The sequence below is a fragment of the Balaenoptera physalus genome (assembly GCF_965194825.1).
Source record: "Balaenoptera physalus genome assembly, chromosome: 16".
In the NCBI taxonomy this organism is placed as follows: Eukaryota; Metazoa; Chordata; class Mammalia; order Artiodactyla; family Balaenopteridae; genus Balaenoptera; species Balaenoptera physalus.
Window position 1 is genome coordinate 77001778 of NC_138898.1, and position 22787 is coordinate 77024564.

Sequence of the window (22787 nt, forward strand, 5' to 3'; positions counted from 1 at the left end):
TGCCTCCCGACCACCGTGTCCCCTAAGGCTCAGAACCAAGTCCTTCCTTTACATTCTCTTCCTCAGAAATCTCCTGTTGCATGTGGTCAGTTCCAAATCCTTAGCTGTTAGCTGCCCAGCTCTGCCCCGTCCTCAAAGCCTTAGCTCTTTCTCTCCATTTGCTGAACAGACCCGTCCACTTTGCCCTCATCCCAGATTCACCGGCTCCTTTTCCCTACACAATACCAAGCCTGGGGGGTGCCATCTTCTGTACCCCTTAGCCAGTAGGTCCTCAGGCCTATGGCACCCCTGCTGAGTCCATCCACCTCTTCCATCCCCCTGCCCCAGGCCACTGCAGCCCCCTGGTTCTCATTCCTGAATTACCACAGTGACTTTCCAGGCGGCTGTCCTGCTTCCAGTGTCCTTCACTTCTCCCCGCCCATCTGGTGCCCATGGGTCTCCCCAAAGGCACTGCAGTGTTTGCCCTCAGAATGACTCCATGGTCCTCATTCTCAACAGAGATGGTTTGTTTTTTTTAATTTTTGGAAATTACAGAACTTTTCTATTTTTATAAAGTTAAAATAACTTTGATTAAGCTACTGAAGACCACATATATCATTGCAAAAATAAAATTAACTTATATATTAAGTAAATGTGTATATTATATATATGTGTATATTATATATATATATATAATACAAATGAAGAGAAACGAAATCTTTGTATACTGTGTTGAAACCAAATATTTGCATTAAGGTATGATCTGAACTAACTCTAGTCGCTAAGCTTTCAGGGCCTCAGTTACCACCTCTGCAAAATGACATGGTCTCTCAGATGTTCTCCAACCGCAAGAGTCCGACTCTGTGAATAACTTTTGTGTATATCTTGACTATTCTGGGGAGTTTGCATAAGTATCTGGAAGTAGTTGCTTCTGGGGAGGAGAACTGAGAATCTCAAGTAAGAGCAAGATTTAGCTTTGTAATCTTTTGTTCTGTTTGATGATTTCCAATTTAGAGAAAAAAAAAAACAAGCACTTTTTGAATGGCAAATATTTAGAGTATAAGGTTAGGAGTGGAGATTGTGGGATTCAAAAACAAGTTGATTTCCTTCTCAGGTTTGTACTAATCCAAGTCAGATTAAGTCGATTCAACTGATTTCCTACCCATATGTGACGCATGGACTAACCTTCTGGAGAGGTTCCTGTCAGCCCTGGGAACAAATGCTTTACTGGGGCCTAAGCAAGGGAAAGGAGGCTGAAGACAGATGGAGGAGAGTATTATATTGTCACACACATTAAAATGCTTTTAAAACAATCGGGAAGCTCTCAAAAGCTTGAAGCCTGATTCCACCATTGACATCCCTCAAGGAACCTAGAACTGTGCCTGTAGAACAGTGAAGTTCAAACCCCTGGAGGGCCTGGCCCTATCCTAACACAGCCTTTCTGCCTCCCTCACAGGTAATCCCCACCCAAGGGCTCCACCCCACCCATCCCCTGACAGAGTAAGGGCTGTCCTGCTTCTGGGCCTTTCACCAAGCCCTGACTCCCTCCCCCTCCTCTAAAGCGCTTCCCCTCCTCCTGTCCACGTAGCTGAGTCTGGTCTGTCTGCAGGGTCCTGATCAAATACCAGCCAACTTAAATCTAGGCCCTGATAGTAGCTCACATTGAGTAAGCATTTTACAACTTACACTTTCATTCACATGAAGGCATTTGTTTCTACTGATACCTTTGAGAGGCAAGTATTATCATCCTCTTTTTACTCACGAGGGAATGGGACTTCAAACAAGTCAGATAACATGTTCTAGGCCACAGATCAACTGTGAAATCTTGGGATCTGGGGGTCTTGGATTTCCCAGCTTTAAGACTGGGGCTTCTCTCCTTTGAAATCCAGCTAAATCCTACCTCTTCCTTCCCTGACTACAGTGTCTCCTAGATAACTGCCCTCACCTTTGTCTGGGTCTGACCTCAGGGATTCCTAAGTTCTACTTAACATCTTTGCCACATCTGGGTACCCACTGTACTATTATTTATTTGATATTTTTCCTTCAATTTGACTCATTTTTCTTTTTCTTTTTTTTGGCCACAGTGAGCGGCTTGCGGGCTCTTAGCTCCCCGACCAGGGATCAAACCCAGGCCCCCTGCCATGGAAGCACAGAGTCCTAACCACTGGACCACCAGGGAATTCCCTGACTGATGCCTTCTGACTGCTGAGAGGTTCTTGTTTTGCTTTGTAGGTCTGTTTATTTCCAAATACAGGTTCATAAGCAGAACTATGAAGTCAAAGATATGCAGCCTTTCTCTAAGATTTATGGCCTCAGATATTAAAACGACCCCTTTAAGTTGGTACCATAAGGGAGATGAGGGAATCTGGCAGTTGTGTTTGTTTCTTTATTTGTACCTTGCTTGGTTTCAACAAAGACTTGAAGCATTGCAACAGGTGCCTGGCAGCTAGTAAGCCTCACAGCCGCTAAAACGCTGGCCATAATTACTGACAGTAGCAGTAGTAGAGTATCACGATCAAGATAAAAAATAAAATGGCAAAGGGAAAATAAGGGGTGAAATGATAACATGAATCCAGGGTTGGTATATAATACATATATATAAAGCTCTGTTTGCAACTACTACAAGTGGGTTACAGATTTGCTGAGCTTTCTAGAGGCCCAAGCAAATACTGGTTACAAAACTCATGTGAGGTTTGGGAGAAAGTTCTCCTGTGAGTCCTCATCAAGATGACATTTTGAGATGCCAAGGGCCATGTCTTCAACCCATCCCCTAATTCTGGATCCAGTCCAACACAGAGACAGATGGCAAACAAAGCCCCAACGGGGCATGATAAGCAGCATGGCTGCCATAACTTCAGCCGGTTTTAAAGACACTATTACAAATTACACATCCCAGTCATAATCCCAATAAGGGGATTAACTACAACACGCGTCTTTAGGCTTTCTGGGGTTGGTAGATTAGATACACAGTATCTCTTCCTTGTCATCTCCAGGGGCCATTCACAAAGAATGAAACATGGTGGCCCTAGAAATACCCAACTGATAAGAAGATGGTTTTGTTTCAAGCTTTAAGGGGGATCGTATTTGGAGGTTTTGTTTGTCTGGTTTTTCACCCTTGAGATCTGATCACTAGATTTGGAGAAAGACTGCCTTTTACAGGGGCAATCAAGCTGCTCTGGCTTACAGCTGTTCTATCTCCAGATCATCTGTCCAGCTTTCTTCCCCTTTTCTCAGATGTCTAGGGCCTATAACCTCAGAGGGCTCAGGTTTGACCTCCTTCCTTCTGTTTTAACTAATATCTTTTTTTTTTTTTTCCAGCCACACTGTGCAGCTTGTGGGATCTTAGTTCCCGGACCAGGGATTGAACCCAGGCCCACAGCAGTGAAAGCCCCAAGTCCTAACCACTGGACCGCCAGGGAACTCCCACTGATATCTTTTGTGCCAAGCATTTTCCATGAGTTATTTTAGTTTTTGCCATAACTCTGGCACATGGCTATTACTGTCCCTATTTTATGCTGAAGAAGTAGAAGTTCAGAGATATATGAAGTAGCTTGCCCAAGGTCACCCTGTTAGGTAAAAGCTGTGATTACTGCAGTCTGATAGGACTCACTGTCCTTCCTCTTCCCTACACCATGCCATTGTACTCACAAATCATCCATTTGATGGTCTGGTTTAGAATTCCAGCTGAGTTAAACATCAAGATTCCTGGCCGTTGGTTTGTGTTACTGATATCTTTCCCCTTTTTTGAAAATCGTGATTTCATTTGTCTGTCTTTTGTACCTCTTCTCCAAGGAGTCAGGTGGCTTAGAGCTCATTGGCAAATTTTCTCATTCTCTTCGTCCAAGTCAGATCAGATGTGACTTAGTTCAAAGCAGCATGATGCTTTCTTAAAATCTCACACCTCCAATGTCAGGTCTCAATTTTCTCTCACCAGTGTTGGTTATAAAACAAACCTCAGGGACTTCCCTGGTGGCACAGTGGTTAAGAATCCGCCTGCCAATGCAGAGGACATAGGATCGATCCCTGGTCCAGGAAGATCCTACATGCCGCGGAGCAACTAAGCCCGTGAGCCACAACTACTGAGCCTGCATGCCACAACTACTGAAGCCCGCTCACCTAGAGCCCGTGCTCCACAACAAGAGAAGCCACCGCAATGAGAAGCATGTGCACTGCAACGAAGACTAGACCCCGCTCGCTGCAACTAGAGAAAGCCCACGCGCAGCAACAAAGGCCCAACACAGCCAAAAATAAATAAATAAAATAAATAAATGTATTTAAAAAAACCCTTGTAATGCAAATAAAAACAACCATGAAACACTGTTTTTAATCTAAGAAGTTATCAAATATAAATAGTCTGATTATATACTTTGTGGAGAAACAGACACTCTCAAACATGATTAATAGGAGGATACATCTGCACTGCCTCTTTGGAGGAAGGAAAAATTTGCTACACTGATCAAAATTCAAAATGCCCACACCCTTTGACCCAACAATTCCATTTCTAGATCCTACAGGCTTGGTGACACATGCACACAAAGATGTATGCACAATCATATGCACTGAAATGTTGTTTTTATAGCAAAAGACTGTGAATAACCTACATGTCCACCAATAGAGGAACAGATTAAATAAATTATGGTGTATCCATATAATGGTATACTCAGCAGCTGTGAAAATAAATGAACTAGTTATGTACAAACTGACTCAAAACATTCTCCAAAATATGTTGCTATGTGAGGGCTTCCCTGGTGGCGCAGTGGTTGAGAATCCGCCTACCAGTGCAGGGGACAGGGGTTTGATCCCTGGTCCAGGAAGATCCCGTATGCTGCAGAGCAGCTAAGCCCATGCGCCACAACTACTGAGCCCACGTGCCACTACTACTGAAGCCCACACGCCTAGAGCCTGTGCTCTGCAACAAGAGAAGCCACTGCAATGAGAAGCCCACGAACCGCAACGAAGAGTAGCCCCTACTCGCCGCAACCAGAGAAAAAAGCCCGCGCACAGCAACGAAGACTCGATGCAGCGAGAAACAATAAATAAATAAAATTTAAAAATTTATTTAAAAAAAATGTTGCTATGTGAAAAAAGCCAGGGGAAAAGCAAGTATCTACAGTGTGCTATCATTTTTATGTTTTTCTACAAGGAGATGCTTGCATACGCATAAAGTATCTCTAGAAAGATACATAAGAAATTGGTAACATGCTCACCTCAGCAGATGTTGGTAGGGGATGGGGCAGTCAGAGGCAGGAGGCCGGCTGGCTTTGCACTTTTATCTTTTTATACCATTTGAATTTTTTTCAAAATATAAAAAGAAGTGAAAAGGAAAAATGTAAAAGAAATCTTATTAGAAAACATCTCCCCTGTATTGTATGGACATGGTTTTCCTTACTGGAGAAAGTGTGTATGGTCTTTGTACCAGTGTGGTCTCACGCTCCTTTTCCTGCCTTGGGTATGTTAAATGAGATATTCGTGTCCTAAGCAGTCCTGACTAAACCATTCACTTGTGGAGTGATCCTGGGAAAGCCCCACACTTTCTCGCAGAAGCGACAGGATGGACAATGTCTAGCTGTCTCAAAGCTTCAACCAGGCAGAGGGAGCAGCGTGGCTAAGGACATGGGGAGGCGGAGGAGAAGAAAGTTGGTGCCCACCAACTCCTGTTCCTCATCTCCCATTGCCTCTCACCCCTTTCACTCACAGCTTCCAGGCCCACCCTCTCCTGGGCTGCTCTCCTGCATGCCTGTCTAGTTGCTAAATCCCTAGAGCATGAAAGGAAGAAAGAACAGCCGCCCACGTTCTCCAGGCTTCCACACACTCTAAGGACCTTTAGTAGTACTAAGTGCTAGAGCCCAGTGAAAACTGCCCAGAGGGACCCTGAGGAGTTGAAGCAGGAAGAAATGGCCAGTCAGACTGGCCCCTGAGGTTTCCACAGGGTGTGTGAAAGGTCGGGCTGGATGGTAATCGTTTTTGCACATAAAAACATGGTTTTAATTTATCCTTAAAATGTATGCTCAATGCCTTTCTTTCTTTGGACGTCTACAACTTGCTTTTTTTTTCTCCTATTTTTTGGCCGCACCACATGGCATGTGGGATCTCAGTTCCGGCACCAGGAATGGAACAGTACCCCCTGCAGTGGACCTCCAGGGGAATCCGCGCAACTTGCTTCTTTCTAAGGTCACAAGATCCTTTTCTTTAGGCGAGGATGGTGTCCATCCTGGGGCAGTACCCTTCATTATTGACTTTTGTCCTGTCGGAGGAATTAGGTGATTTTGCACAGCCTCCTCAGCTCTGGACTAACTAGACATCCATGTCTGTTTTGATGCTTTAGTTTGGAATTCCCAGAAAAAGTTTTCAAAATCAGAGACACAGTGTGGAGAAGAAGAGCATGTGCCCTGGAATCAGAGGGATCTGAGTTCAAATCAGACTCTGACATACACTCAGTTACCTATAAAATGGGACAAAGAGTAATACTCTCTTCACAGAATTGCCCTAGGGCCATAGAGATAAGGTCTGTAAGTAACCTAGCAAGAAGGTCCTCAATCAATAGCAGCCCTTACTATTGTCTCTACCGTGTTCCTTATTCTTGTGTCACAAAACTGACCCTCTACCGACAGACCTTTTTAAAAAGACAGCAGTAATAATAGTAATAATAATGACGTTGGCTAGCATTTATTGAGCACTTATTATGTGTCAAACACACTTTTAAGTGCTTACATGTATTAATTCATTGAATCCTTACAGCAAGCCTTTGAGCTAGCTTGGTTATGTTTGCAGATAAGAAAGCCAAGGCTCAGAGAGGTGAAATGACCTCAGCCGAGCTGGGATAGAAACTGAGGCAGTTGGGCTTCGCCCTCCTGATCTAGGCACCAGAATCATCAAAACGTCCCCCAGAGTGAGCACCAGGCAATTCAGCCCTTCTCAGGGAGCAAGTGTACCAATTCCTCCAGAAGCCGATTTCACTTGCCGGGGCCGAAGGGGTTATTCCCACTGAGAAGCCCGCACCCCGGGTTCCTAGAGAGGCCGCGCTGGGGGCGGGAGGAAAATGCGCTTCCGGCAGTGTCGGGACTCGGGAATCGGGCGGGCTGGCTCCGGGCTGCGGCGCTCGGACCCCGCCTCGGCCTGGGCCTCCCCGCGGGGAGGATGAGCTGCGGACGGGAGGAGGGGCAGGGCTCCAGAAAGGCGGCACTGAGCTGGGGAGGGGAGGGCCGGCCCGCGCAGACCAGGGGCCCCCCGGGGTGCGGGGAGTGGGGGGTGGTGCCCCTGAACTTGGCCGCCCCGGAGGCTTGTGGTCTCTCCGCCTCAGGCTGGTCGGGGGAGGCGCGGGGCGGGCGGCCGTTTCTCCTGGAAGGGCCAGCAGCCCGGTCGCCCGCCGGGGCCCTCGCCGGCCTCTCCCCAAGACCTCGAACGTTCCAGAGCCCGGGGTAAGAATGCGCTCGCTCGTTCCTTCCCGCTCCCAAGTGCGTCCCCGTCCGCCTCCTGCTTAACGCCCACAACCGCCCTGAGAAGCCGGCGGCATCACCCCCATTTTGTAGGCGACTGATTTATAAAGTCAGTTTATAAACGGGCTTGTCCCAGACCCTCAGGGGGCCAGGAGCGGAGCCAGGACCGCGCCGCGGTGCTCTGGCCCGCGGACTCATTACCGGCTCAGCATTCGGGTGGTGGGTTAGCATCAGGCTAACTTCTTTCAACTCAGCAGGCCTGAAACCAAGCTGGTTGGCCTTTTCTCTTTGCGAGAGAGCTGGTTCATTCTAAGTCGAGTTGGAACTCCCAGTTATGTTTTCTCCTGCCACCCCATCTGCTTCCCCCATCTTTTCCTTATCATCTTGTTAGTCTTTGCCTTTTTTTTTTTCCCAACCTATCTTTCCAGTCCCACTGCCACCATCTTTCAGCTTTCATTGTTGCAAACCTGCGTTGTTGCGGTAACCTTCAATCCTGACTGCTTCCCCTGTTATTTCATATGCCACACCTCCCCACTTTACTCCAGTTGCCCCGAAACCCTTGCATCAAGCCACTCCCCTGTTCAAACAACCCTTTTAGTCTATTAAACTGAAGTCTATAGGCTCAAGTCAGACCTCTATAAGCATGGCATTCAAGGCCATTTGAAACTTCACTTCAGCCCATCTTTCTAACCTGATCTCTCTTGGTTCCCTAAATAGAGGTTATAGACTGGTAGCTACAGTTGGAAAATGTGTTTCAATGGTCGCAGAGTTTCTTTTCAAAATTCAAGTTGGGACTTCCCTGGCGGTCCAGTAGTTAAGACTCCGTGCTTCCAATGCAGGGGGCACAGGTCCTATCCCTGGCCGGGGAACTAGGATCCCATGTGCTGCGTGGCACGGCCAAAAAAGAAATAAAATTAACAAAATTTGAGTTGATACTTAACATTGGGAGTTTCCATTAAAGAAAAAACCAAACAGGTTTCCAGCTTTCGATCCATCAAAAGAGCTGGAAACAGTCGGCCCAGGTTCTTGCCTCCAACATCTAGTTTGAACCGAGCAGTGGCTGCCCCGTTTTAGATAGGGCTGTGTTTCCCAGTTCACCCTAGTCCCATCCACTCCCGAATCCTCCCTGTCTCTGAGCCTGAGGATCAGCTGTTGTGCTTGCACTGATGTTTTTCCTAGAATAGAGAAGTAGGTTTTGGCTCCTGGGTTTCTATCAAAAGGACTCAAATGGAAAGTAAACCCAGAGGGACCTTTGTGTAAAGACAACAGAGAGAGTAAGCTCCCAGCATCCTTCATGCTTTTCCTTTTCTTTCTTGGACCCCATTTCCATTTGAATTTTCCACTTGCCCTACAGGAACCCTCACATCCAGCTAGATTGCCTCACAGCCTCTCAGATGAACCGGAGGACCATATCTTTGCAGTATCTTCTCCAGTGAGTAGATTCTATTCAGCAATGTCCTCGGCTTGTTCTCCTATTCTGTGAAACCTTCCCTGACAACCAAACATCCAACCAACCCCATCCGTCTCATCAGCATTTCTGGAAGCCAGGCACTAGGTTAGATGAGTATGACTAAACCACCATCATTTCTCCCTCCCCTGGATTTCTATGGCTGTGCCTGAATCAGTGTCTTATACAGCATCTTGCACATGGTAGGCAGTCAATAAATAACTATCAACTGATAAATGGCCCAGTCACACATGTCTTATCCTCCTGGTTGAACTGTAAGATCTTCGAGGATGGGGTCTAAATTGGATCTATCTTTGCACTGCCCTAGCAACCATTACAGTGCCCGGCACATAGCAGACACATGGTAATGGCTAAGGAAATAGGTGCCATAAGGAGGTGCCCCAGACAAGCAATAAATACCGAGTTTCAGTCCAGTCCCATGGCTGGAAGCAGCAGCCCCTGCTCCCCAAGCCCCAGAGGAGAGAGAGCAGAGGCTTACTCAATCCTGAAAGCCAGGAGCACTTCACAGACCCCTCAACCTGGAGGCTCTGCTCAGGATTCAGCTAAAGCTACATCTAGGACCGAGCTGTATCCATGTGACCTTGTGAGTGAAACCCAACCTGATTCTGATTCTGAATTCCAAGCTCTAGAATAACAACAATGGTTCACATGTACTGAGGCTCCCTCTGAGCCAGGCACTGCCCCGTGCTTCACACCCATGGCCTTCCAGCCTCTCCAGGGCCATGGCGTCAATACTGTGAGTATCTCCTCTTCACAGAAAGAAGGCCAAGGCTCTAATGCCTGAGTAACTCACCTAAGGCCACATAGTAACAGGCTGGCCAGGAGCTAAGTCCATGTGGGTTGATTCCAGGGCTTCTGAGCTTAGCACTGTGCTCCTTCCAAACATCTGAGGCTCTATTTAATACCAAGAACTGCACATTTCAGAACGGTTAAGATGGTAAATTTTATGTTGTGTGTATTTTAACTCAATTTTTTTTCTTTCTTTCTTCTTCTTCTTTTTTTTTTTTCTTCTTTTTTTTTGGCCGCACCACAGCATGTGGGATCTTAGTTCCCCAGCCAGGGATTGAACCCGTGCGCCCTACATTGGAAGCGTGGAGTCTTAACCACTGGACCGCCAGGGAAGTCCCTTAGCTCAATTTTTTAAAAGAAAAAAAAAAAAAAATCTGAGACTGAGGAGGACATTGGGCCAGACCCAGGGACTCAAACAGATAAAAAAATAAAAAGTCCTGCCCTCATAGAGGTTAAATTCTAAGGAAGACAGAAAAACAAAATAACAAAGTGGGAAGGGGGCTAGGAAGTGTCTGGGTCAGGGAAGTTGTTGCAGTTTTGGAGAGGGAGGCTGGGTGGGGACTTCTCTAAGAAGATGAGCTTTCATGTGAAAGACTGACAGGAAGCAGATGTGTAACGACTGCCTGTCTGCTGCTCCCTTCAAGAACTCTAGAAAGAAGACAACCTAGACCAAGGAAAGCGACTCAGGTGCTATCTGCTATCCTTGCAGTATTCCAGGAGGGGGAAAAGAAAACACAAAAAGTGAAGTTGAAAAAAAAAAAAAAAAAAAAAGTGAAGTTGATTCTTTTCCTTCTCAGCATTCCCCTTCCTTTCTTCTCATTTTGCCCTAGATCGATTCTCACTTCTCCAATCTCCTGCAAGACTCACCTCTATTCTGCCTTGTCTGTCCTTCCTTTCTTTATCCCAGCGCCATCCAGAGTGGCCAAGAAATGAGGTGGCAGAGGAGGGGGGTGAGCAGGTGGTCAGGGGAACTAGCATGCTTCCTTCTATTACATGGAGCCTTGCAGAATGTGAAGGGGTGGCAGGAGCAGGCGGCAGGCAGCCCTGGAGGTGACACATTTGGAGATTCAGGAAACATCTGCAGGGCCAGATGGCCCAGATCCCCTAAGAGTGAGAGGATTAAACACACAGAACCTAGGGAAGAAGCAAAGGCACATGTTGGTTGGTTTTAGTTTTGCTTTTTGGTATGCCTCTTTTGTCATAACAGCTTAATTGAGGTAGAATTCACATACTGTATACTTCACTTAAAGTGGACAATTCTGTGAATTTTAGTCTAATCACAGAGTTGTGCAACCATCACCATAATTTTATAACATTTTCATCACTCCCCAAATAAACATCCTATCAGGAGTCACTTCTTGTCCGCCCCCTTCCCAATCTCCCCCCTGCCCTTTCACTCCCACCCCCTCCACTCTAGGCAACCACTAATGTGCTTTCTGTCTCTGTAGATTTGCCTAGGCTGGACATTTTTAATAAATGGCCCACTTTGGTTTTGGTTTTAGTTGGCTTTTTTTTTTTTTTCCCTTTTTTTTGGAAGGTGGGTGGGTGACCACTGAAGAGTCTTACAAAGGTGGGTTTGGAACATTAGAAGTTGAGAAGCTCTTCCAAGGAGACAAAGGTGACAGGAAAAGCAGAAGATGGAAATAACTTGCTTCTGTTTTATTTTTTATTGCTCTGTTTCTTCTTTGTAAGTCATCCCAAATGTCAGGAGGAGAGGAATCCTAAGTAAATGAAAGTGGGAAGTGCTGCAGATTACATCGCCTACTTTTATTTCTGTGAACAATTTTTTTAACCTGTTTTAACACAGTTATGCCTTCTCTTTGCCAACACTGTAAAGTGTAAAGGGACCAATCATGGAGTCAAGTCAGGAAACCTGGTTCTTCCCATTAGCAGCCTGACTCAGCTCTTCTCAAAGTTTTTTCTTCTGTAAAATGAGGGGGTTAAAGATTATTCCACCCTCCTCTCCAGCATCATCTCCTGAGCGGCAGGCAGTCAGCCTTTTCCATATCTGTTGACAGTCCGTATTTCATTTTTAGGTGTCACCCTAGACTCTTCCTCCATTCCTGGAACCGCTGGGTACAGAAAGTAAGGAGGATGAGAAGATAGCGACGTAAATTGCTTACAATTTATACAACGGGTCAAATATTTATGAAGAACTTTTATACGTGTTACCTGGGCTGTTTCATAGCTAGGAAGGAATACTAGAAGGGACCTTGGAGAACATCTAGTCCAGTCCCTTCACGTCAAGATGAGGAAACAGGCCTAGAAATAGGATATAACTTGTCTAAGGCCAAACAGCAAGTGAGTGCCATAGCGGGGCACTATTCATTTACACTTGAGGAAGCTGGAGCCCAGAGACTTCCATGAAGAATACGGACTGTCAGTCAGGGAAGGCTCCTTGGAGGTCATCTAGAATCCAAAACCTCTTTTAACAGCGGTTTAGAAGAGGTGCCGGCCCCGGGCAGGTTTCTCGGAATTTACTGGACCTGGATCCAGACCTACGGTCTCGCACTGTAGCATGAATGGATGTGATCTTAGGGGTTCCTGCTGGCAGAGGCACCTCTACTTGCGTCGGGCCGGGGCGATTACTCGTGGCGGGGCTCAGGTGTCCTGGCCTTTAGGGTCCCCTTCCCAGAGAGGAGCCTTCAGGATCTCCTCATAACCCGGTCCGGAGCAGCGGACCGCTTGGGGCGCGGTGCGAGTCCGGGTTAGGGGCGTGGCCCTCAAGCTGCGAACCAATCCCAAGCCAGGTCGTGCATAGGGGCGGGATGTCCTCGCTCCGCCCATTTTTCTCAGCTTCCGGAAAGCCGGGCGGTGACCTAGGCAACCGCCCTAGAGTAAAACCCCCCCTTGCCAAAATTGCTTCGTCCCGCCCCTCTTGGCACAACCAATCGGAAAGCGAAGTCCTTTACGGGGGCAAGAGAAAAAAAAGGACGGCGATTTTTGATTGGTTGGTTGGATGAGTCGGGTACAATCACTGGCGTGACCCTGGGGCTGGGGACTGGGACCTCGCCCAGGTTGGAAACCGTGACCCTGGGACGTACACTTTCGAAAAGCTGAGCAGAGAAAGAACTTTGGTGAACTAAAAATTCCGTGTTTCCAGTTCGAAGTAGCTGCTCTCCTAGGTGTGGGCGAAGGTAGTGTGAGTCCAAAAACCACCCGATGTTGTTAGTTATACTTCTCGGTGGTAGTAGTATTGCGAGGAATACAAGCATTTAATATTTAAATTGAACATTTATTGAGCGCCTGCTGGGTGCCAGACACTGGTCTATGTGCTTGGGCTCAGTGAGCAAACCTGATTATTGCCTTCTTGGAGGTTGTATTCTAACGAGGGGAGATCATACCTTACGTAGTGTGTTAGAAGATGGGACAAGGCTGTGGGGAAAAAAAAAAAGTAGAGCAAGGGGGGACTTCCCTGGCGGTCTAGTGGTTAAGACTCCGCGCTGCCAACACAGAGGGTGCAGGTTTGATCCCTGGTCGGGGAACTAAGATCCCACGTGCTGCCCGGCCAAAAAAAAATTTTTTTTAAAAAAGTGAAAAGACAACCTACAGAATGGGAGAAAATGTTTGGCACTCATATATCTGAAGGGACTTGGAGTCATAATAAATAATGAATTCTTACAATTTAACAATAAAAAGATGAATAACATCCTCCCCCCCAAAAAAAAGTAGAGCAAGGTAAGATGGAGCAGGTTGCATCATTAACGAGGTGGCCAGGTTGGACACCAGTGCAAAAGTGAGATCTGAACAAAGAACTGAAGGAGGCAAGACGGTTTGCCAGTGGGCTATCTGGGAGAGTATCCAAGGCAAGAGGGAACATCTGACTGGTATTACTGAAAAATGGCGAGGAGAAAACTGTGGCTGGAGCGTGTGAGTGAAGGGAGAGTGGTGGGAAACGATTGAGGGGACAGGGAGCGCAGATCTTACAGGGTGTTGTATGCTTGGCTTTTGCTTTGAAATAGGGAGCCATTGCAGGGTTTCTGGCAGAAGAGTGACATTACGTGACATATTTTAAATAACCCTTCTGGCTGCTGTGTTGGTAATCAATCGAAGGTACAAGGATGGAAGCAAGGAAGTCTGCTAGAAGGTAATTGCAATAATGCATGTTAGGGAATCCCCTGGTAGTCCAGTGGTTAGGACTCCACACTCCTCGGGCTGCCGAGGGCCCAGGTTCATCCCTGGTCGGGGAAATAAGATCCCTCAAGCTGAGTGGCATGGCCAAAAATAAAATAAGGGACTTCCCTAGTGGTCCAGTGGTTAAGACTCCGTGCTCCCAATGCAGGGGGCTAGGTTCCATCCCTGGTCAGGGAACTAGATCCTGCATGCCGCAACTAAAGATCCCCCGTGCTGCAACTAAGACCCTGTGCAGCCAAATAAATAAATAGATAGACATTAAAATAAAATAAAAGCAGCTTGGTTAAAAAAAAAAAAAAAAGCATGCTAGTGTGTAAGAGATGAGGGTAGTTTGGACCAGGGTGGTGGTGGTGGAAGTGGTGAAAAGTGGTCAGATTCTGGATATATTTTGAAGGTAGAGCCCAAAAGGTTTCCCCCCAAATTGGAAATGGGATATGAGATAAAGACAGGAATTAAGAATCACTCTAAGGATTGTGGCCTGAACAATGGAAGAAATCGCCATCAATTGACATAGAAAAGGCCATGGGTGGACCAGACTTGGGGTCTTGGGAAAATCAATATTTCCAGGTGGAGTTTTTCAATCAGAGAAACACAGGGGTGACCAGAGCACATAACAGGGTTCAGTTAACTTAGTTGAGAGTCAAGAAATCTTCCTCTCACCTATGTAAGCTACCCCAGTGATTCTCTAATTAATGATGAGGTCGTATCAGAATCACTTGGGAAATCTTTTCAATCTAAACCACGGAGGCAATCTTTATTCCCCCAAATCTTGATTATGGTGAGGGGCGGGGGAAGGAGTGGTGCGAGCAGTGGTGTGTGCAGTCAGTCCAGCAAGGAAGACTGAGGCTGATAAGACAGAGGGAGGGAAGGGTATCTACTCTCTAGTAAAGGGCTTATCTTGTGGAACAACTATTTCCTTCCCCCAAGTTGAAATTTAGCCATCAGGTGACAGGACCAGAGAGAAGCATTCTGTCCAGCCTCTAGAATTTTATTATTTTATTTGTAAAAATGATATAATAATGACGTTAATGGGAGACTTCTGGTTAAATATGGTGGTCTGTAGGCACTTTATCTCTGACTTTTCTTAAAACTCCTTTAAAATGAAAGTAAAGACCTTTTCAACAGGTTGAAGTACACAAGACAAAGAGAACTAGAGAGGAAATGAGAGAAGATAAGAGATAAATAATATTTTTTGAAGCTTGAAAGCATAGAACGCTTTCTGGTAAATATGGCAGGCTATTCAGAGCAATCTATTCGCTGAAAACAATACAAATGTGGAATAATAATAATAATAAATTTTCTTAAAAGTACTGAAGAACAAAGAAGGAATTATCAGACTAAAATTTAGCTGAAAGTGTGAACCCAGAGAGGAACTTGAACACAAACTGCTTTTACACTGAAAGCATTTGCCAAACTAGATGAACTTTGGCAGGCTTCACAGAACAGAAATTCAAGCCCTGCCTGCCTGGTGCTTACGGAGAGACACCCCCTGCCGTGATCAAACAGGAGTAAACCAGGAGCTGGGAGAAGAAACTACTTGTGAGAAGTTGTGATGACAAGCCAGCTCTGGGGTGGATATGTAGCTCCAGATCACCTCACTTGTGTGGTCAAAAGCAAAAACATCAAGCTGTAAATTTAAATTGACTGTCGATTGCCTGTGTTTGGGCACTGGCAGAAGCAAATACAAATTCCCCCAAATAAGTTTTCAAGGAGAATATACTGATAGAAATATCCAAGGATACAGAGAAATAACCAAAAGAAGAAACCAACCTGCAAACATTTCCTATATTGGAATTATCACACCCAAATTATAAAATACCTCTGATTATTATGTTTAAAGAAATAAAACATAGACTTAAAATATCTGCCAAGGAGCAGGAAATAATAACGCCACCAAATGACCAAGCAGACTTGAAAAGAATCAAATAGAACTTTTAAAAATTAAAAGTACAATAACTGAAATTAAAAACTCTTCACCAGGGCTTCCCTGGTGGCGCAGTGGTTGAGAGTCTGCCTGCCAATGCAGGGGACATGGGTTCGAGCCCTGGTCTGGGAGGATCCCGCATGCCGCGGAGCAACTGGGCCCGTGAGCCACAACTACTGAGCCTGCGCATCTGGAGCTTGTGCTCCGCAACAAGAGAGGCCGTGACAGTGAGAGGCCCGCGCACCACAATGAAGAGCGGCCCCCGCTCGCCGCAACTAGAGGAAGCCCTCGTGTAGAAACGAGGACCCAACACAGCCAAAAATGAATAAATAAATAGCGTTCCCTTTAAAAAAACAAAACAAAACAAAAAAACCTCTTAACCACTTCCCTGGTGGCGCAGTGGTTAAGAATCTGCCTGCCAATGCAGGGGACACGGGTTCGAGCCCTGGTCCGGGAAGATCCCACAGGCCGCGGAGCAACTAAGCCCGTGCACCACAACTACTGAGCCTGCGCTCTAGAGCCTGCGAGCCACAACTACTGAGCCCTTGCACCACAACTACTGAAGCCTGCGCACCTAGAGCCCGTGTGCTGCAACTACTGAACCCATGCACCACAACTACTGAAGCCTGTGCCTAGAGCCCATGCTCCGCAACAAGAGAAGCCACGACAGTGAAGCCCACATACTGCAATGAAGAGTGGCCCCCGCTCGCTGCAACTACAGAAAGCCCACACACAGCAATGAAGACCCAACGCAGCCAAAAATAAATAAGTAAATAAATACCCTGTTTAAAAAAAAACATTAATATATAATGTCCTTATTTGTCTCTTATTACCTTTTTTTGATTTAAAGTCTATGTTTTCTGATAATAATACAGCCAATCCAGAGCTGTTTTGGTTACTACTTGCATGGAATATCTTTTTTTCCATTCTTTTACTTTCATCTAAAGTGAGTCCTTATTTCTAAAGAACTCTTTGTGTCCTTATATCTAAAGTGAGTCTCTTGTAGAGAGCATATAGATGGATCCTTGGGGGTTTTGTTTTGTTTTGTTTTTGTTTTTGTTTAATCCAAGCTACTGATCTGTATTTATTTATAAATTTATTTATTTATTTATCTATCTTTGGTTGCGTTGGGTCTTTGTTGCTGAGCGCGGGCTTTCTCTAGTTGCCGTGAGCAGGGGCTACTCTTTGATTGCGGTGTGCCGGCTTCTCATTGCGGTGGCTTCTCTTGTTGTGGAGCATGGGCTCTTGTCGCGCGGGCTTCAGTAGTTGCGGCACGTGGGCTCAGTAGTTGTGGCTCACGGGCTCTAGAGCACAAGGCTCAGTTAGTTGTGGCACACGGGCTTAGTTGCTCCGCGGCATGTGGGTTCTTCCCAGACCAGGGCTCAAACCTGTGTCCCCTGCATTGGCAGGCAGATTCCACTGCGCCACCAGAGAAGTCCTGATCTGTGTTTTAATAGAAGGGTTTACATTTAGTGTGATTGCTGGTAAAGAATTTACTTCTGTTATTTAGCTATTTGTTTTATGTGTGTCATATGTTTTTTGTTCCATGATTCTTCCAGAGTCAGACTGGAACTTACACCATCAGCTCTCCTGGGTCTGGACTCCTCAGCCTCCATAACTGCATGAGCCAATTCCATATAATAAATCTCTTTATATATATTTCTATCCTACTGGTTCAGTTTCTCTGGAGAACACTGCCTAACACCTCATTTTAACCCTTTTGAAGTGCACAATTCATTAGCATGAAATATATTCACAGTCTTTTGCAACCATCACCATTATCCATTTTGAAACTTCTTTTTTATCACCCCAAACAGAAATTCTGTCCTCATTAAACAGTAACTCCCTATGCCCCTTCCCACTATCCCCTGGTAACCTTTATTCTATTTTCTACCTCTATGAATTTGCCTATTCTAGGTACTTCATATAAATGGAATCATAACAAATATTTGTCCTTTTGTGTCTGACTTACTTCATTAGCCTAATGTTTTCAAGGTTCATTCATGTTGTAGCATGTGTCAGAATTTCCTTCCTTTTTAAGGCTGAATAATGTTCCATTGTATGTATATACAACATTTTGTTTATTCATTCATCTGTTGATGGACATTTGAGTTGTTTTCACCTTTTGGTTTGTGAATAGTGCTGCTGTGAACATGGGTATACAAGTAAGCCATGCCTTTTTAACTTCATTCTTCATCAAAAGAACTGTGTGGTGGGCATCTAGGTTTTTGTTTTGTTTTTGTTTTTGTTTTGTGTCCAGCACCCCTCCTTCCTTCTGGTCACAGCCCCTCTTTCACTAGGAATAGAAGAGATTCATGGGGACTCCTTATCCCCAGTTGTGGCCATTTGGTAGCATGCTGGACAAACCAGGGGCAGAGCTGAGGAAGGTGAGGTGGAGATGCTCTTTGCAGCCTCATTTCCAGCTATTTGGAAATACAACTCTCAGGGAATAAAGCAGACATGAGTAAAAGCATAAGTAAAGTTGGAGAAAGGGGAATTTCCTGGTGGTCCAGTGGTTAGGGCTCCACACTTTCACTGCTGAGGGCACGGGTTCAATCCCTGGTCAGGGAACTAAGATCCCGCAGGCCACGTGGTGCGGCCAAAAAGAAAAAATATGTTGGGGAGAGAATGTCCTGATTCCAGATGCTTCTGTGGCCCAGGTGTACTCATTTCCTCCTTGTGATTACTTAAGATATCCCAGCATCCTTCTAACCACTCCCCCCTTTTGTCTAAGCTAGTACCTTTGGGGTTTATGTCCCTTGCAACCAAAGGGACATAAACTGACTACTATGTTCTCTCCACATCCGAATTCCTCCTGTTAGGAGGGAGTGAAGCAGTTTATCTTAGGTCAGATTCTCCCGGAAGCTTAACCTGGGCCAAGGATTAAAGTACAAGTGATGGGGGCTTCCCTGGTGGCGCAGTGGTTGAGAATCTGCTTGCCAATGCAGGGAACATGGGTTCGATCCCTGATCTGGGACAATCCCACATGCAGCGGAGCAACTAGGCCCATGCGCTACAACTGCTGAGCCTGCGCTCTAGAGCCTGTGAGCCACAGCTACCGAGCCCACATGCCACAAGTACTGAAGCCCACGTGCCTAGAGCCCGTGCTCCGCAACAAGAGAAGCCACCACAATGAGAAGGCTGCGCACCACAACGAAGAGTAGCCCCTGCTCGATGCAACTAAAGAAAGCCCGTGCGCAGCAACAAAGACCCAACGCAGCCAACATAAATAAATAAATAAATAAAGTACAAGTGATGTATTAAGGAAGTGTTCCCAGGAAAAACTAGTAAGGGAGTGAGGTAGGCAGGTTAGCAAGTGTGTTAGCAGCTCTGGGATATAAATAACACCTTAGAGTTTGTCCTACTTCAGGCCAAGGAGCTGGGCTTTTGTACTTCACACCAGTCTTTGGCTATAAGCTCCCTTGGGGGAGGGAGGGCATGGTGACATGCAAGTTCCCATGGGGAAAGTGGCTCCAGCATTGAGGGCAAGCATCTGAAGGTTGCAGGTGGAAGCTATTGACAGGAATCCTATAGCGTTCCGGCTCACAGCCCTGGTGGAAGGGATGTGAGGCTCTGAGGGCTGGACAGTAGTGTTCAATACAATATCCAGGGAAGGCTGGGTCCTCCCCCTCTTCTCCCGTCCTACCTGCCCTCCCCACCCCCACATTAGTGGCAGCAGGCCACTGACACTCACCCAGTGATCCCACCATCAAAGCCAAAGTGTGTCACTGCATTTGCATGCTGGGAAGTTGTCAGCTTTTTTTTTTTCTTCCTGTTTTCCACAGTGCCTCCTGGCCGCATGGTGCAGCTTGCAGGATCTTAGTTTCCCCCACCAGGGATTGAATGCTCGCCCCTTGGCAGTGAAAGCGCGGAGTCATAACCACTGGACCGCCAGGGAATTCCCCACAATGTCTTCTAAAGTTCTGCATGAAGAAGCATTCTGTTTACCAAATGTTTACTGGATGGAGAAAAAGAAAGAGGTTCCTAGAGACCTTTTCTCCACAACAGAGGCCTCGAATGCCAGGAATGGTCAGCCAGGCAACATAACAATGATTGTAACTGTGAATTCTGGCTTTATTGAGCACTTACCTTGTGCCAAGCAGCAGTCTAAATGCTTTCTATTCATCATCTCATTTAATCCAACAACTATACAAGAGACAAGGGAAATACCATTTAAAAAAAAAAAAATTGCAGGGCCAAGCAAAGAGAAGAGGCAGCTTGTGCTTAAAAAATCCAAACTTGGAAATACCATTATTAGCTCCATTTTGCAGATAAGGAATCTAAGCTGAGAGATGGTGGAGCTGGGGTGTGAATCCAGGCTGTCTTGACTCCAGAATATGAGCTCTTAACCTCACTCTCTAAAAGGTATACTTCCACAACATTGTAAATCAACTATACTTCAATAAAAAGTAAAATAAAATTAAAAATAAAAGGTATACTTCACAGTGAAGGGGTTTAATTTCTTATGTGTTAAATAACAACAAAGATCCATGCAATCAAATATTTCATAATACAAGAAGAAACATGAGAAACAGCTTTATTGGAAATATTCTAACACGTTTTCCAAACAAATAATCAAAAAATAAATAAGGACATAAAAGATATGAACATATAAACTTTTGACCTTGAAAACAGTGTACCTTCATTTCAAGTTTCATGGACAGTGACAAAATTCAATAAATATTAAGCTACAGAGAATATTTTGGTAAATTTTTAAAAGTGGGAATTCTAGAAGTCAGTCTCGGATCAAAATGCAGTAGAACTAACAATTACATAAAACACACCACTCAGAAACTGAAAAACATAAATACCATCTCAAATTACCCTTAGGACAAGAAGTAAATCAAGGATAAAAAGCAAACTATTTAGAAAATAGTAATAATTTTAAAAAAAGGATACAGTCAAAGCTATCTGCAGAGGCATAATTAATAGCATTAAATGCTTTTAGTGTCAAAAAGAGAAAAATAAAACAAATGAATTAAGCATGCAAGTTGAGATTTTGGAAAAGAGTATAAAACAGTCCCCCACCCCCAAAATGGGAAAGGAAATATTTGAAATAGAAAACAGAAAAAATGAATGCCCAGGAGCCTAAGAGTAGGAGAGATGTGCCTTCCGACCTGTGGACAGAGAAGTATGTTGCTGTGCTCCACGTGAACTTGGTCCTCTGACGTGTGTCCTCCGACCTCCCCCCTTCGCGCTGTGCCACTCTGCCTGATATACTCATCTGCTCCCAAGGCCTCAGCTCCCTTCAGCCGCTTTCTCTGTGTCAGCACCGCTTCTTGTATGCGCTGTGCCTCTACGGCAGCATGTACCCGCACCCTACAATAAATTCTCTCCACTTGTGACGCCCTTTCTAGCGACGTGAGGTCTTCAGAACAGGAACCACGGCCTCCTCATCGTCGTCGTAGCCTCAGGGCCTGGGATATGGTGGGTCTTGCTGAATGGAGGAATGAGCGGGTGGGCTCAAGCACTGATTCCTGAGTTGCATTTGGTCCCAAGTTGCTTCTGTCCCCACTGCCCAGCCCCAAGCCCCAAGCCAATGTCACGAGGCCTGGTATGAATTATTCCAACAGTCAGAGAACTAACAATGGAGGATCTGCCTAACAGGATATTTATGCAACCAATAACGACTGTGTTGACAATGTCAATGAAATATGGGGACACAGGACTTTGATTTTTTTTATTTCCTCTTTTCCACTGAATAATCCTCTACCCTCAAGGCCTGATTCAAATGCCACCTTCTCAGGGGACCTTTCCTGATTTCTCCAGCTAGAAACAATCTTGCCTCTCCTGGGCTTCCAGAGCATCTGCCCCTCCCTCTGGCCTCTTAAAATGCCCGCTTTTGGTTGTTTGTGTCTCCATCCAAACAGGTGCTGACACCCTTTGGGCAGAACTGCAGGTCCCCTGCATAGCACCACCCCTGCTAAGGAGAGGATGCACTGAGATGTTCTTCCAGACGTGACCCACCTCCCCCTGCATGTGTGGGTGTGGGGAGGGGACAACATACAGGTTTAAATGGGCAGTTGCCCGGGGGACAGAGACCACGCTAAACTCAAAGCAGGCCGGGTCAGAGGATCACGGTCCCTAAACAGACTCTCACAAACCTCAGAGACCATCCCCTGCACACCCACACTTTGCCTGGCTCAAAAGGTTCAAACCTCCCACCCCCCAAAAAAAGCCTCCAGCCAAAATGAGGCAAGGAGATGGGGGTTTGCTGTCACATTACCTGGGACTGATAAGAGCAGCTGGGGCAGATGTTTGGATCATCTTTTTTTGTGCCCAGATGGACAAGGAGAGGACATTGAGGTGCATGTGGCCATCTGAGCAAGCTCCAGTGGCAAAAGAGAAACCGATTTACTTTAGAAAGAACCGTAGCATTAGCTACTGTCATGACCTTCCAAATCATCCTCACTTGGCTCTCAGAACGATCTTTCTAAAACTCAAATCATTCCCTGTCACTCACTTCCCTACTCAGAACGCTTCAGTGCTTTCCCAGAGCCTTCAGGATTTGGCCTGACATTCTAGGCTCCATGGGATCTGACCCCACAGACCCGTCCATTGCCATCTCCTGCTGCGCACCTCCACTGAACTCCCTCAGGATTCTCCTGCCTGATCCCTCTCTCTCCTCTACACTTCCCTCTCACAGCATTTCATCCAGGACCGTGGATTCAGAAATCATCCATCTGTGGCAGTCCTAAATTTTCTTCTGGTTTGGACTTCTCTCGTCAGCTCCAGAACAATATATTCAATTGTCTACTTGACTCTTTCACTCAGATGTCAAAGACATCTCAAACTCAACTGTCTAAAATACCCATCCCACCCGACCCCCTTACTCTGCTTGTCTTCCCCACGTCAGTAAACGACTCCACCATCCCCGCAGCTACTTCGGTCACTCCTGACTTCTCCCTCTCTGACCGCTCACACATTCACCCCCCACCCACACCCGCTAAGTCCTGCCGATTCTACCACCAAAGTTCCTCCAGCGTCCATCCATTCTCTCCATCCAATATGTCACCGCCCCAGTCTAAGCCACGTCTCCCTCCTGAACTACACAAGA

General features: G+C 45.9%; 1 protein-coding gene across 2 annotated transcripts; it reads left to right on the top strand.

Annotated features, from left to right (window-relative positions):
• The first annotated feature begins 1490 nt into the window (after positions 1-1490).
• Positions 1491-21398, top strand: LOC309645042 (uncharacterized protein). 2 transcript variants are annotated; one of them, XM_082429564.1, is made up of 5 exons: positions 2101-7397; positions 8770-8847; positions 11709-11757; positions 13635-13759; positions 19516-21398. In XM_082429564.1, exons 1-4 carry the CDS (start codon positions 7117-7119, stop codon positions 13665-13667), a joined length of 441 nt encoding a protein of 146 aa, XP_082285690.1. In that variant the 5' UTR covers positions 2101-7116; the 3' UTR covers positions 13668-13759; positions 19516-21398. The 2 variants fall into 2 exon arrangements, with proteins under 2 accessions (XP_082285689.1, XP_082285690.1); XM_082429563.1 differs by lacking the exon at positions 13635-13759 and having other exon boundaries at positions 1491-7397.
• Positions 21399-22787: the final 1389 nt, after the last annotated feature.

Bases quoted from the DNA above. Each gene is read 5' to 3' on its own strand.
- LOC309645042 (XM_082429563.1), top strand. From the start codon at position 7,117: ATGAGCTGCGGACGGGAGGAGGGGCAGGGCTCCAGAAAGGCGGCACTG. The intron at 7,398-8,769 runs GTAAGAATGCGC...CTTGCCCTACAG, and splicing joins CGAACGTTCCAGAGCCCGGG to GAACCCTCACATCCAGCTAG. The intron at 8,848-11,708 runs GTGAGTAGATTC...TTTCATTTTTAG, and splicing joins TCTTTGCAGTATCTTCTCCA to GTGTCACCCTAGACTCTTCC.